The sequence below is a fragment of the Salarias fasciatus genome, chromosome 13 (genome assembly GCF_902148845.1).
Source record: "Salarias fasciatus chromosome 13, fSalaFa1.1, whole genome shotgun sequence".
In the NCBI taxonomy this organism is placed as follows: Eukaryota; Metazoa; Chordata; class Actinopteri; order Blenniiformes; family Blenniidae; genus Salarias; species Salarias fasciatus.
Window position 1 is genome coordinate 4716591 of NC_043757.1, and position 12877 is coordinate 4729467.

Below are 12877 nucleotides of genomic sequence, written 5' to 3' on the forward strand. Positions count from 1 at the left end.
CATATTCCTCCATTTGTAGAAAAAAAAAAATGGTTTTAGGCTCCTCCTAAAATACATTACGGAGCTCTACTGTCCCAGGGTACAGTGTGTTATTTGCCAAAAAAAGCACACTAATTATGATAATTATAGCTAAAAATACATACTGTCACTTGCAGTGGTTTTCCATGTTCAAGCACATTTTTTTCAAGCACTAAACAGGCCAAACGTTGTGATATTTACACATTTAAGTGACATTCTACTATCTGAACAATTAGCAGAATCAGTTTTTCCTATATTCTTATATTCCTATCTCCTTGTCCACCATTCTTATATTGCATTTAAAACATAAAAGAGATGCCAAGGTTAGATTCCCTGTGATAACTCAGATGTTTGGTGGGTTTTCTGATTTTGTAAACATGACTTTAGTAATGAATGGGGCTGTGTAAACTGCAAGACTCCAGATGATTAATTTAGTGAAAATATTCAAATTTTATCTCAAAAACGAATAAAAGACAAGGCTGATAGGGACGAGAGTGTGAGTTTTGGATGACTCTCCAGACGTTTGTAAAAACACGCTGTGATATCTGCTCCAGTGTCCTCTGGCTCACTTCTCTGGGTCTGTGCTCGTACTTGTGAATGTGTCCTTTCTGGGCCCTTTTCCACTTCCGGTCCCAGAGGAAGTAATAAAGATGTTTTTGTAAGAGACACAAAAGAAAGCCGCAGAAAACACAGATCACCCACTCCTGTTGGATGGAGCCCAAATCAAATAAGACTGTCTCTTAGCGTCTGTGAGCTTCTTGTTTTAGGTAAAATAGTAATCGCCCACTGCAGCCATGAATTGTTGAATGGAAATAGACCACAGGAAGAAGAAGAAGAAGAAGAAGACAAAAAAAAACAGCAACGCTCTTATCAGGTTTATAAGAGACAAACACCAAAGCTGAACAGCTGACTCATTCAGATGCAATTGAGATGTTACTTCTCAGAAAAAGGGTTTGAAATTTGTCACATCGAGTTTTCTCATCTTGATGTGAAATTTACCTAAACGATTTTTCGATTAGAAGTCTCATTGGATGTTTCTGGGAGATAATAACTCTCTTACCTACACACAAAGTTTCAGAAATACTGGTTTCAAAAAGGAAAGTGTTCAGAAAACAGTTTAAATCGATCAGTGTATTCAGACTCAATGCAATGCAGCAACCTGCAGACACTGAATCTCTTCATTAAAGTCAGGTGGAAACAGATTCTGTGAGATCTTTGTGGTGATGAGCTGAATCTTTTTGTGATCCATTGTCTCTGGGTAGATAATGTCCGATCACTATAGCAGCAGCTGACACACAGGTTGATATCCAAATACTTGAGTGAAATGTGGCTGCATGTTGCTAGTGGAGTTGTTATCAAATCAAAGTTTATTTATAAAGCGCTTTTCATACATAAAATAATTCAAAGTGCTTTCGAGGTCTTTCCGATGCTGCAGCAGCTGACAGCAGTGCCTGCTGGAGCGCACTTTTAGGTGCAGCTGCATCCCCATTTACGACTGTGGAAGGCAGATTGACTGGCGTGTGGCTTCAGGAAATGTGCTGTGAAATGATGCAAGATCAGTACGCCACAGTCTGAAGCTTTACAGGACTGTCCAAAGTGTTTTTTAGAAATAGAAAACTTGTTTCATTTTTTATTGTGGACTGTTGGTGGACTGGCAGGCGCAGCGTTATGTTGAACAGTCCAAGATCAATCTGAATGAATGCTTATGAAAGTGCAACATTAATAGCAACGTGTTTGTTGCTATTAATATCGTGTGAACATGTGTCTGTGTGAAACTGTCTTTGTGTCTCAGATTAAGATTTTCTTTTAGATTTATAATGGGGAAAAAGTAACAGAATTTACAGATTTGTGAAGATTGACTTTGTGGCATACTTGTTGTTATGGATCACGGTCAGTAAAAATTATATTAGATGTTTATGAACAAGGCCTGAAGTCTAAACAGTGAGCTGCACAGGGACCACAAGTAGCTCGGATGCTGGAGCCTCTCCCGTCAGCCGCGCCGCAGCCGCGCACAGCGCTCCTCGCCCGGCTTGGAGACCTCCAGAGACTCTCGGTGAGGAGAAACTTCCAGGAGCGTCCCGCAGCCCGCGCACAGTGCGCCTCCGCTGGGCACCGGAGCTCCGCAGCCTCCCGGCGTGTCAGACGCCCGGGCGCCGTGACAGCCGAGGCCGACTCAGAGTGCCTTTCTGCTGGGGAGAGGAGCTCCGTGACGTTCCCATCCGAGCTAATTGTGGCTAAGTTAGCCAAAACTGTCAGCTGACCCACCGGAAGATGGTAGACGAGCTGACTTTATGATAACACTGGCGATGGAAGAAATATAGCCGAAATTAGCGATTTTGCAGAGATTATGTCCCGCGTTGAAGCTCCCTTGCCGTGGCCCCCGCTAAATCGGTTGGATCTAAATAACTTCTGGCGGACTCCGAGCTGCACCATGTTTGAGTGAGTATAAGAGCATGCACATACCTATAAATAAGGTCCAGGTGTCAAAAAACCGGAGTTGCCCTTTAAAGATATGGTACTACAGACATTTCACATCAGCTGGAGTCTTTGAAGTAATTTCAGGAGGACACTTGTTGTTTGAAAATTAAAAAAATATGTGCAAACCAAGTTAGCCTGTTTATAAATCTTGAATCCTCAACTTAACTCATCGAAAGTAACTTTCTTAAAAGACACTGTTATATTGAGGAGAATCAGATCATCATTGGAAGCTTCCACTGTGAGTATTTCTTCACTTGTTTGACTGGAGGTGAAAGCTCCACCAGTGATTTGAAGATCTGAAGCCTCTCACTTGCCCCGGTGGCCCCAAAGCTCCGGAGCAGGAACAGCTGAGCTCAGCAGGATCTGCAGCTGACGCCTCGGGGAGACGCTCACCACCGGGAAGCCTCAGATGAACTTTATGATGTGCAAGAAATGAAAAAATTAAAAAACCTGAAATGAGCTCGGGCAGAGCTCTCGCCGCTCCTGCTACAGACAGAATCAATCACAGCGGAGACGAGGAGCAGGAGTGGGCAGGAAGTACCCAGACACACCATTACTGTCTCCACAGTCTGCCTCTTGGAGTGTTCCAGCTGGCATGTTTGTGACTGAGCCTGGTGACTTTCATATTGCATCAGCTTTTCACACAGATCCGACACGATTGGTTGCAGAGCCTCAGAAGAACAGAGAACGCCACGTATGGCCCTCGTAAATGTGCAAACGGTCTAATAAGATTAGTGTTTGCAGCGTGTGTGTGCAGAGACGGCTGATGATACCACACTCTGCTGGCCCTCTGAGGCAGTGGTAATACAAAGGAGGATTTACAGTGTGAAGGGGTGGCAGCAGCAGCGATGAGGCACCAGTATCACTTTCTTTGTGTGGTTGCGTCCTTGTGGGCGTTGTGCCGCTCGATTGTTGTACCAGTCTGCAGGAATATTGATTTCCAGGGGTGTGTCAGTGCATGAAGACTGCATTTCGAGACATACATTATGTTATTACATTACATTATGATCTCCTTTAGTTCAGCTTCACCTAACTTGACTCATATACTGTATTGTCATAGCTCTGTTTCAAATACATTTTGTTGTGATCTCTCTTGGTAGTAAATGTCCTGATGTGACGTTTTGGAGATTCGCCACATTAGCTGAAAAGCTTTGAGATCCTCAATTTCTAGCTAGGATGGGCAACTTTGATCACAATGGAGCCACCGAAATGTAATTATCACTACCAGAGGTTTAAAAGTGCAACAGAAAATGTATTGATACAATTGAGTTTGAGGTATTAATGTAATCAGCTAAATGAATGTCTGTAAATTGAGCATATTGAATCAAACAATCATTAAATTGATCATTTCCACTTAACAATGTGGTTAGTTTCACAATTTTTAAGTCACAATTTAAACTGATAATGGTTCAAATGTGATGAATTGACCTTCGTTTCTGAAAATGGTCTTGCATTTAATGACTTCTCATTGCTGATCCATAGTCTGTGTGCACTGTGAGTCCAGCTGAAGTTTGGCTTATTGAAACTGTTTTAATGTGATTTGTTACCTTTTCACTTGTGGGTGACTGTGAAATCCATTTAACATATGCATTGCGACTTTAGTGTTACACCAAGAAGATGCATGCTCATGTCATTGCTTGGGACTTTTGTTTTGCAGTTTTCATGTGCATGGGTTTTGCATCTGCGTCTAAGTTCAGATATTCTCATCAGGCTCCTTGGTAACTTTGATTTGGTTGCATCTCTAAATGTTTGTGATTGTCTGTCCTAACTGAGATAGGCAGCATGAAACTGAATATAAGGTAAACAAGGAACGATTATCTTCATAACATACAGACCACACTGCAGATGCAGAATATTTTCTCAGTTAGACAACATGAGTTTTGACCAGAATCAGCCTGATTGTTATGGGTTTGCCATCAGTTGTGCCTCTGAGAGTGATGAGCAGTGTGTCCATGATTTGTGTTGTTGTGTACTGTATGTGTTAAAGCTAGAGGGTCTGCGAAGGTCATTCGTGCTGCCTCCATTACTGTCTGTTTCTGTGGAGTCAATCGAGCATGTGGAGGAGGAAGTAGAACAGAGAACACAGATTCAAAAGAAAAACAGCCATAGAGATGTACATTAAAAACAAGATTCAGCAACTTAACAGGAGATATCCCCTCTTACGGCAGTCATTTGAAGTAAAAACAGGAATAAATACGATGGAAACCAGCAGTGTCTGGCATGCCTGGAACAGCAAATCAAAGTAGCAAACGTGCGGTGCATTTTTCTAACAGATCTTCTGTATGATTGTTCCCCTTTAAAATGTGAGGAGCACGTGTTTGTAGGATGAGCACATGTGAATTTAAAAACATATTCTTTCATTTATCTTTTCATTTTGCATGAATATTATTGAGAAAAGGAGTAGCTGGCTGTTGAGTCTGCATCATCAGAGTGATTTAAATTTGTCTCTGTGAATAAAGAATAAAATTGGGACACGCGAATCAGGTCAGTGTGTGAGCAGACTGCTCAAACAGTGAATGAGCCGTCACTCATTAACTGTGGCATCTTTTTTTTTTCCATGCAGGACCCCCATGCAGAGGAGTTTGAGGACAAAGAATGGACGTTTGTCATTGAAAATGTGAGTTCTGAATCTAATCCATCCATTTTTTTTCCATCTTGCTGTTATCATTAATACAAGAGTTGCTCAAAAAAGAATACAGTGGAAAAGTTTTTTACACAATTTATTTTTCACAATTAAATCTCCACAGATTTTACAGTTTATGCTGTAAATGTGTTCCACTTTCTTTGTTTTTTAAGTAATTTTTGCCTTTGAGTCATGAAACTAGGCTTTGACGATAACAAATTGAGTGAATTAAATGATTGAAGCTTTTTACTTTATATGATCTGAATGAGCTCTTCAGTGTTTTTGAGATACAACTGCATGTTAATTCTTCTTAAGATGAGGATTTCCTTGTTCTGAGATGCTCTTCATGAGAGAATGGGAATCATTGTCACAGCATAATTGGTAGGAGGCTTCTTGCTTTTCCACCTTCAGTTCATTGTATGTGCAGGTTCTGCCACCATGTGGTCACTATTTGCTATTACACATTCCTGGACAGTCGCCTTTATATTGCAGTGTTTGTACAGGTTAAATGACACATTTCTCTGTGTGTTTATGCTGATGTCAGCTTACATTTCATCAAGAGTGCCATTCATTGGTCACAGCATGCACTTGCACAGCATACACATTTGTTGAAACCCAAATCAACCTGAAATATTAACCTCTAGGGAGGATTTCAGAGCTTTTTTTTCAATGTTTCATTCACAATGAGAATATTTCCATCAAACAAAAGGCGTTTTCAGTCCAGACATAGTTTTTCTGCATGAGATGTGCGATTACACATCCTCCAGGGAGCATGCTGTAATAAAACAAAGTACGAGAGGAAAGAAACCATAAAGGAGCACTTTGTGAGACGTGAGTGAGGATTCAACCAGCAGAAAGCTAAGCCAGCCTTCTGGAAACTTTCTGCTCTGAAACACTTTGCTGTTTTCCATACTTGTGCTCAGGCCTGATTTTTACAGCCTCACTGAACAAACGCAGTCTTTGTATTTACACTTTTCCAGGTGCTGGACATGTGGAACTTATGACAGATTTGTTCTCGCTGATGCGGAAAGCATTTGTTCATGTTACAGTAACAGGCCATTTGTGAGAACTGAATGGAAACAACCTGTGCAGTGTTAGTGACATGATTGCCATCTAAACACTGTCCGCTGCATTTCCTGCATAATGTAAAGCAGCTGCTCTTAACTCAAGTGTCAAACACAGTCATGCTGTGGATGCTGCTTCGCTTTTTGGGAACAGATTTAAGGACAAGTCATCAGATTTGTTTCACTGCAGTCTGAAGCAGCTGTATTTGATTACTGTGCTGTCTTGATGATATATTTTATATGGCTTTTATGGCTTTATTTTGAGTTAAATCAGGGAGAAACAGTCAAGTCGACCAGCCCGGTGCACAGAAATCTGCCTTTTTCCATTTGTAAAAGTCAGTATACTTGTCTCACTTTGTGACCCAAGCCCTCTAAAACCTCTCAGTATTCACAAAGTCTTCAGTTATTTGCTTCCTGTTTATGACAAGTGTGATATGATTTAAAATTGGCCTCTCTCTCTCAGAAATTTCATAACTGACAAGTCGTCAATCATTATCAAATGAAGCTTTGCGTCAACACCAGAAGAGGCAGGCGAATGTACTGCATTGTTTAAGAAAAAACTTAGAATAAAAATGAGAAACAGACGACATTAGAACGAAGCAGATGTTGAAAACAAATAAGGCCACTTCTGGGATTGATATACAGTCAGATCTGAAGCCTGCTTGTTTGTTGAGATGGGTGTCAAACATAAGACGCGTGGGCCAAAGCTGGCATGCTCGACGCTTCAGTTCAGCCTGCCAAACCACCAAGAATAAATTGTAAAGTTTTCAAAGAAAGCATTGTTTTTTGTTTTAACAAATTTCACAAGAATAGCCGATACATCACAAAACTGAGAAACGATCTGGGATTTTGTCATGAAAGCGGACTACTTCATTCCTCAAAGCAAGGCTGTCAGGGTCAGTTTGTAAGAGCAAACATTATAAAAGAGCTATATAGACGTTTTTTGGATTTTTCATTGTTGTTGAATCTGAACGTTTCACTAAGATTGGCTTTATATTGATATTGTAGTAATTTTTGGTTGGAACGGTTTGATTCTTGCAAAATTATAGACATTTTCATCTAGTGTACTCTTTTCCACAACAAAGAAAAACTTTAAAATTGGAATTTGAAGGTTATTATAGTGCTATTTTATTGGTCCGTCCCACACAAGATGAAATTTGGCTGAATGTGGCCCCTGAACTTAAATACGTTTGACATCCCTGAATTAGGATGAACACACGATCACTAAATTACAGCAGTGGTCCGAGGGAAGGATGTGGAGGAACGCCTACATTTCCAAAATAAATAATGATTCTGAAATGTTACATTTCAGTTTGAACTTGTTACAGTTTGTACAGTTATGTTTGTAAAAAAAAAAAAGAAAAAGTTGTTACATTTGAATTTAGAGGTGGCCTATACTGTGGAGGAGTTATTTACATTTTTTTGTTAACTTATGATGTCCCAGGCCACAACAAGATCCATTTGCAAGTTAGCAGTACAGAAACACAACAGTGGACAACATTTCTAATTTGTACATAGCACAATTTTGGTCGGATTCACTTTTTGTGCAGGTGTGATTCAACTCATCCATTTAGTGTAACTTTGAAACCTTGCCTGCATGTTTACATGGAATGTGCAATTATTAGTTTTTTTCAATGTCATGATGAAGTGTGTGTGGGACTTGTGCAGTCGTACCGTTCATGGTGGATTCATTCAGCTGCTTTATGCCGTGATTGGTCTCTGCCTGCTGTTTCTGTACCTTCCTTCTTCAGTCCCTGATTTAAAGAGTTGTGCTCAATACTCAAAACATCTTAGCCTGTGCATAAAAAAAGTTCTTCCGTTTATTTATTGGTCACTGTAGCTGAAGTCTGCCATCACTCTTGTTTTCAAAAGAGTCCAGTCTTCATTTACAGTCAAGATTTTTGAAGCTTTCAAGGAAACCCATGAAGATGTTTTTCATATCAACATTTTCCTTTTTGCTGTTGCAATGACATCCTAAAACATATGTTTGAGTGCATTACTCCTGGTCAACAAGCGCAGAGCTCTGGGACTTCTCAGCCTCCTTTAAAAAATGGTATTGAGGGGGAGAAAGGGCCGCCTGAGTGCCTCCGCTGTCACTTTCTGTACACGTCAAGCTCAAAGGAACGACAGCAGACGCTGCTCTACCTTCCTCTCTTTGATAGAGAGCCGAGAAGACAAGCAGGTCAGCCGCTGCCGGCCGGCCGGAGCGTGGGAGAGAGCCAGAGAGGGAGGGAAGACGACGAGGTGGAGGGTTCGCCTGTGTTTCTGCATACCTGACTAATGACAGGAAGATCAAAGTGGGTCTGCTGACAGCAGGAATGGAGAGAAGAGAGGAGAGGCAGGAGGCAACCTTACACCTTCACACACTCTACATGTGAAGGGCTGCCGGTTCCTCTGGGAGTCGCACTCTGCTTTCAACTCACCTTTATCGGCTGCTTTCTAACTCCGACTTGAGTTTTAGCCAAACATGCCAGGTAACCAGAACAATCTGCAAATGGAACTCAGGTTTACTTGATTTCCCTCATTAAAAGTTAACATGTCCAATCATGTCCGATAGATGAAAAAATACTATAAAGAAAAGGCAAACAGCTTAGAAAAAGTAAGACTTAACAAATAAAGGACCATGAGAGTGTGAATACTGTCATGCTATGTTAGAATTATTACCAATGGAATTTTCTTCAAAATCTTTCTTTATCAAAGAATGGACCTCATTTTTCCCATCATCTTTTGGCAAATAATAATACATTGTAACTTTTTAGACTATGAGAACATAATTGTTCTTCAAAAGACAAAAGTACTTTATCAGCTAAAGCATAGTAACCTCAGTGTGGGTCCCTAACCTCAGTGTGGGACTCCTCGTGTAACCTGTCGCAGATCACACCTTTTCTCAGGTCATCAGAACCATAAATGGGGTATCTTTGAGAATATGACTCCTTATCTGCCAGTGTTCTGCAACCTCCATTAAAGAGGAATTCATAAAATAAGTGTGGGAGGTGGTGATGTAACTGATTGCTGCTGATAATTTGAAAGCACTTCAAGCGGAGGCTCTACTTCCTGCAACATATTACAGATTTTAATAAACAACCTTGTGGCTAAGACACGTACAGTTACATACAGGAACAGATCTAAGAGACAATGGCTTTGCCCGTTTGTGCCTCTCATGAATGAAACACATCGATCGCATCTTCTAAATGGAGTCATCGTGTGTTAGTGGGATAAATGATTTAACATGATGATTGACTTTGGCTACATTGCTCAACATTCCCAAAGTGATTCACATCATCAGTGTCATCGAGCTATTTGCTCATGTCCACACACACACACACACACACGCGCAGTCTTGTATTTCTATCCTTGTGGGGACCGTCCATTGACTCCCATTCATGTCTAGCCCCTAACCCTGACCCTTACCCTAACCCTAACCCACACCACAACAAAGCCTAACCCTAAAGAAATGTTTTTGCACTTTTACTTTTTTCAGTAACAACAACATGGTCAAGAAAACACTGTTTCTCCTACTTAGGACCGGAAAAAGGTCCCCACAAGGCACGTCGTTCCACGTTTTGCTATCCTTGTGGGGACATTTGGCCCCGACAAGGATAGAAATACACGAACACACACACACACACACACACACACACACACACACACACACACACACACACACACTCATAGTTTGGAAGAGGACACTGTATGTGCTCCACCTGCTTCATCCAGCAGAGTATTGTAGTGGGCTACAACCAATCCGAGCTGATAGTTCTCTACATAAACTTTGCACCCTGGAAATCTGATTGTAGTACTTATAAAGGGACATGCAATCTTAAACATAATCATCCATTCAGCATGAAGTATTCAGCAAATTGAAATTGAATTGACAATTAGGAGATGAATCTTGGTTTAAAATGTCAGTAAATGGCCGATGTGCATCTGATAGAAGCATATTATGTTAAATATATTATGTTAAATATTCTGTCAGGTATTTCAGTGCTCATAAACCAAAAGCTAAATGCATCATGATCATAACCTCTGGTTAACAATAATAGTAATAATTAAAAAAGTAAAGACAAGTCTGATCTTTTGAAATGTTCCTTTTTGCAATCCTCTGTTTTTTTATTTTCTGGTTTTGAAGAATAATTGAAGAAACATGAAATATTTGAAAAACATTAGTGTTGGTGTATAGAATCCAAACTGTACAGAAGTTTCACTTTTTGAAATAAACAAAGAAAATCTTTCCCATTGTATTCTAATACATGGAACCACACCTGTGTTTGTCTGAAAATGCAAATCATGGTGTTGTGAGGGGCTGATCTGTCTCGACCTTACAAAGTATAAAAATGACAAAACATTTACTTAACTTTGAAAATTGCAACACTGAAACCTGCGACTGAACAGCTGATTGTAGCAAGACACCTCAGTTTCAGTCAGCTACCTTTTTCCTCACATAATCAATGTTAAAGCAACACTAAGGAACTTTCAGTTTCCGTTGATTTTGGCGGCACCAGTGGACAAAAGCGGTAGTGTTTTGCCTGAACAAATACTACAGTTCCCATGAGGACTAGTGCGTGGCGTCATAAAATGCTGCTCCGGTTGGCGCGCTGTAGGACTGAACTCGCCTGCATTTGTTTCCAGTGGCTGTGTGAAGGACGGATAGCGACGAGGTAATAGATCTAATGGTGGCTAAACGATGTTATATCATAATGTGACGCATGCCGTGTGCAGGGTTCCTACCACCCTCCTCACAGTTTCTTAGTCCAAGTGAAAGCAATACTGATGCCCTCAGCCCGTGACAGAGGGGTCATTCAACTCGTTGTAAGTCGATGTATCATCACAAAAGATATTAAAATGTTTTATTAAGGTTGAAAAGTTCCTTAGTGTCGCTTTAAATCTCAATAATCAATATAAAAACATGCTAACCAGGGTGTGAAGATGTTGTTCCGCCTCAGGTTTTATCAAATGTCTATTGGTGGAGAGGGATTAAGATCATGCGTCTTTATAAATTAGCTTGTTGGTCATTGATTTTGTTGAAATAAGCAGAACATGAGAGTCAGGGAGACTGTATATGGCCCCTCAAATACCCCCACAAGTATTCAGTATGTGAAATATTGTAGTTATAGTAAATAGAATTATTTCCCACATCCTGTAGTGTTACATCTTCCTTGTGCCAGTCAGCTTGGACCACCACCAGCTGGATAATGCATTAAAAAAATGGATGAAAGGTTTCACATCAATAACAAAGCAGCTGATCGGAAATATAAGGAGAAAGTCTGTGAACTGGCCACAAGAGGGCAGTCTACCCTAAGAGCAGTGCAAAGCCCTTTCCAAGCTGTTGTGATTAAATCTGTTGGCTGGCCTCCTCATGTCACCTGTGTATGTGTGTCAGTAGGTAAAGCCTCCCCAATGTTTGTGCAAAGAACGGTACTCCATCCAAACATGCAGATGGTTTTTATCACTTTTTGTTCCGACTTAAATGTGCGGAGGGCTCAGATCGCCGCCTCCTGCCAGCCTCAGCCTTCAGGTATCTAAGCTAATACAAAGCCGGGGCCCATGAATGAATGCAGCAGTGAGTGCCGCTCCGAGGAAGAGAAGAAGAGGAGAGGTGAGTTCTCCTGACCCCTCATCAGACGCTGGAGGAGAAAGGGGAAGAATACGCCATTGTGCCCGAGCAGCGGAGATGATGAAATTCAAGATCCCCGCGCTGTGGCTTCGTCTTAATCTGGGGGCCCAACCTCGCGCTAGGCTAATCCCTCCCCGTCGAATTACTGGCCCCGGCTAGATTGTATTTTGTCATTGAAAATGGCAGTGTCAAACACTACCTTTTTCTCTCCTCTATTTGTTCGTCTGCCAAGGCGAATCGCATAATCAAAAGATGGAGAGAGAGAGAGAGAGAGAGAGAGAGAGAGAGAGCAAAAGGAGAGAAAGTGATGGCGAGCGAGGGAGAGAAGGCTGAAAATGGCTGCACAGTAGTATCTCTAAATTGCATGCTACCCTTGCCTTTCACCCTTTTTCAAACAGGCGCGTATTATCAAAAAGGTGGGCAAATTGAGAGTCAAAAGATTGGACGGCTATATTTGAAGGCATTGTGCTGACGGGCTCTTTTGTGTGTGCATGTGCGTGGTGGGGGGTTAATGTGTGTATGTATGTCCGCCTGTATTCACCCCGCGTTTGCATATCAGCCAAAGCTGGAGATGGGAGACCAACTTCCCTCATCTTCAAAGCTTTGTGGGAGGATTTAAATAACACACATACAGAGACACACACACACACACACACACACACACACACACACACACACACACACACACACACACACACACGGAGCTATCATGCCTGATACATTGAATATACAGCGATGCACACTCCAGGGCCCACTCTTCCTCACTCCTCCCCCCTTCACTCTCCCTCCAAGTCCTACTTCACCTTTTTTCACTCCTGTTCCATCGATGTCACTCAGAAAATGAAAGATTTTGGAGATCTCCCATCACACTGTTTGACAGGCTGCCTCCTGCGTGTTTCCACATTAGAAATATTGACTTTTTTTCTTTATAACCACAGTATTATAATTTTCTTGACAGTGGGAGCAAGGATACTGACACTACTAATTTTACCTACAAACTAAGACTATTGGAGCAAATACATGCAACTAAAGCATGTCTATATCAGAACGCTAAAACAATTGTCCAGAGTGATGTAAAAT

General features: G+C 41.2%; 1 protein-coding gene across 3 annotated transcripts in view; it reads left to right on the forward strand.

Moving 5' to 3' along the window:
* Window positions 1-12877, forward strand: part of ehbp1 (EH domain binding protein 1) — a 186653-nt gene that overhangs the window by 23967 nt on the left and 149809 nt on the right. For all 3 annotated transcript variants that reach the window (XM_030107356.1, XM_030107357.1, XM_030107358.1), the window contains exon 5: window positions 5060-5113. In XM_030107356.1, coding sequence (XP_029963216.1) covers window positions 5060-5113 — 54 coding nt within the window. The remainder of the gene's footprint in view (window positions 1-5059; window positions 5114-12877) is intronic.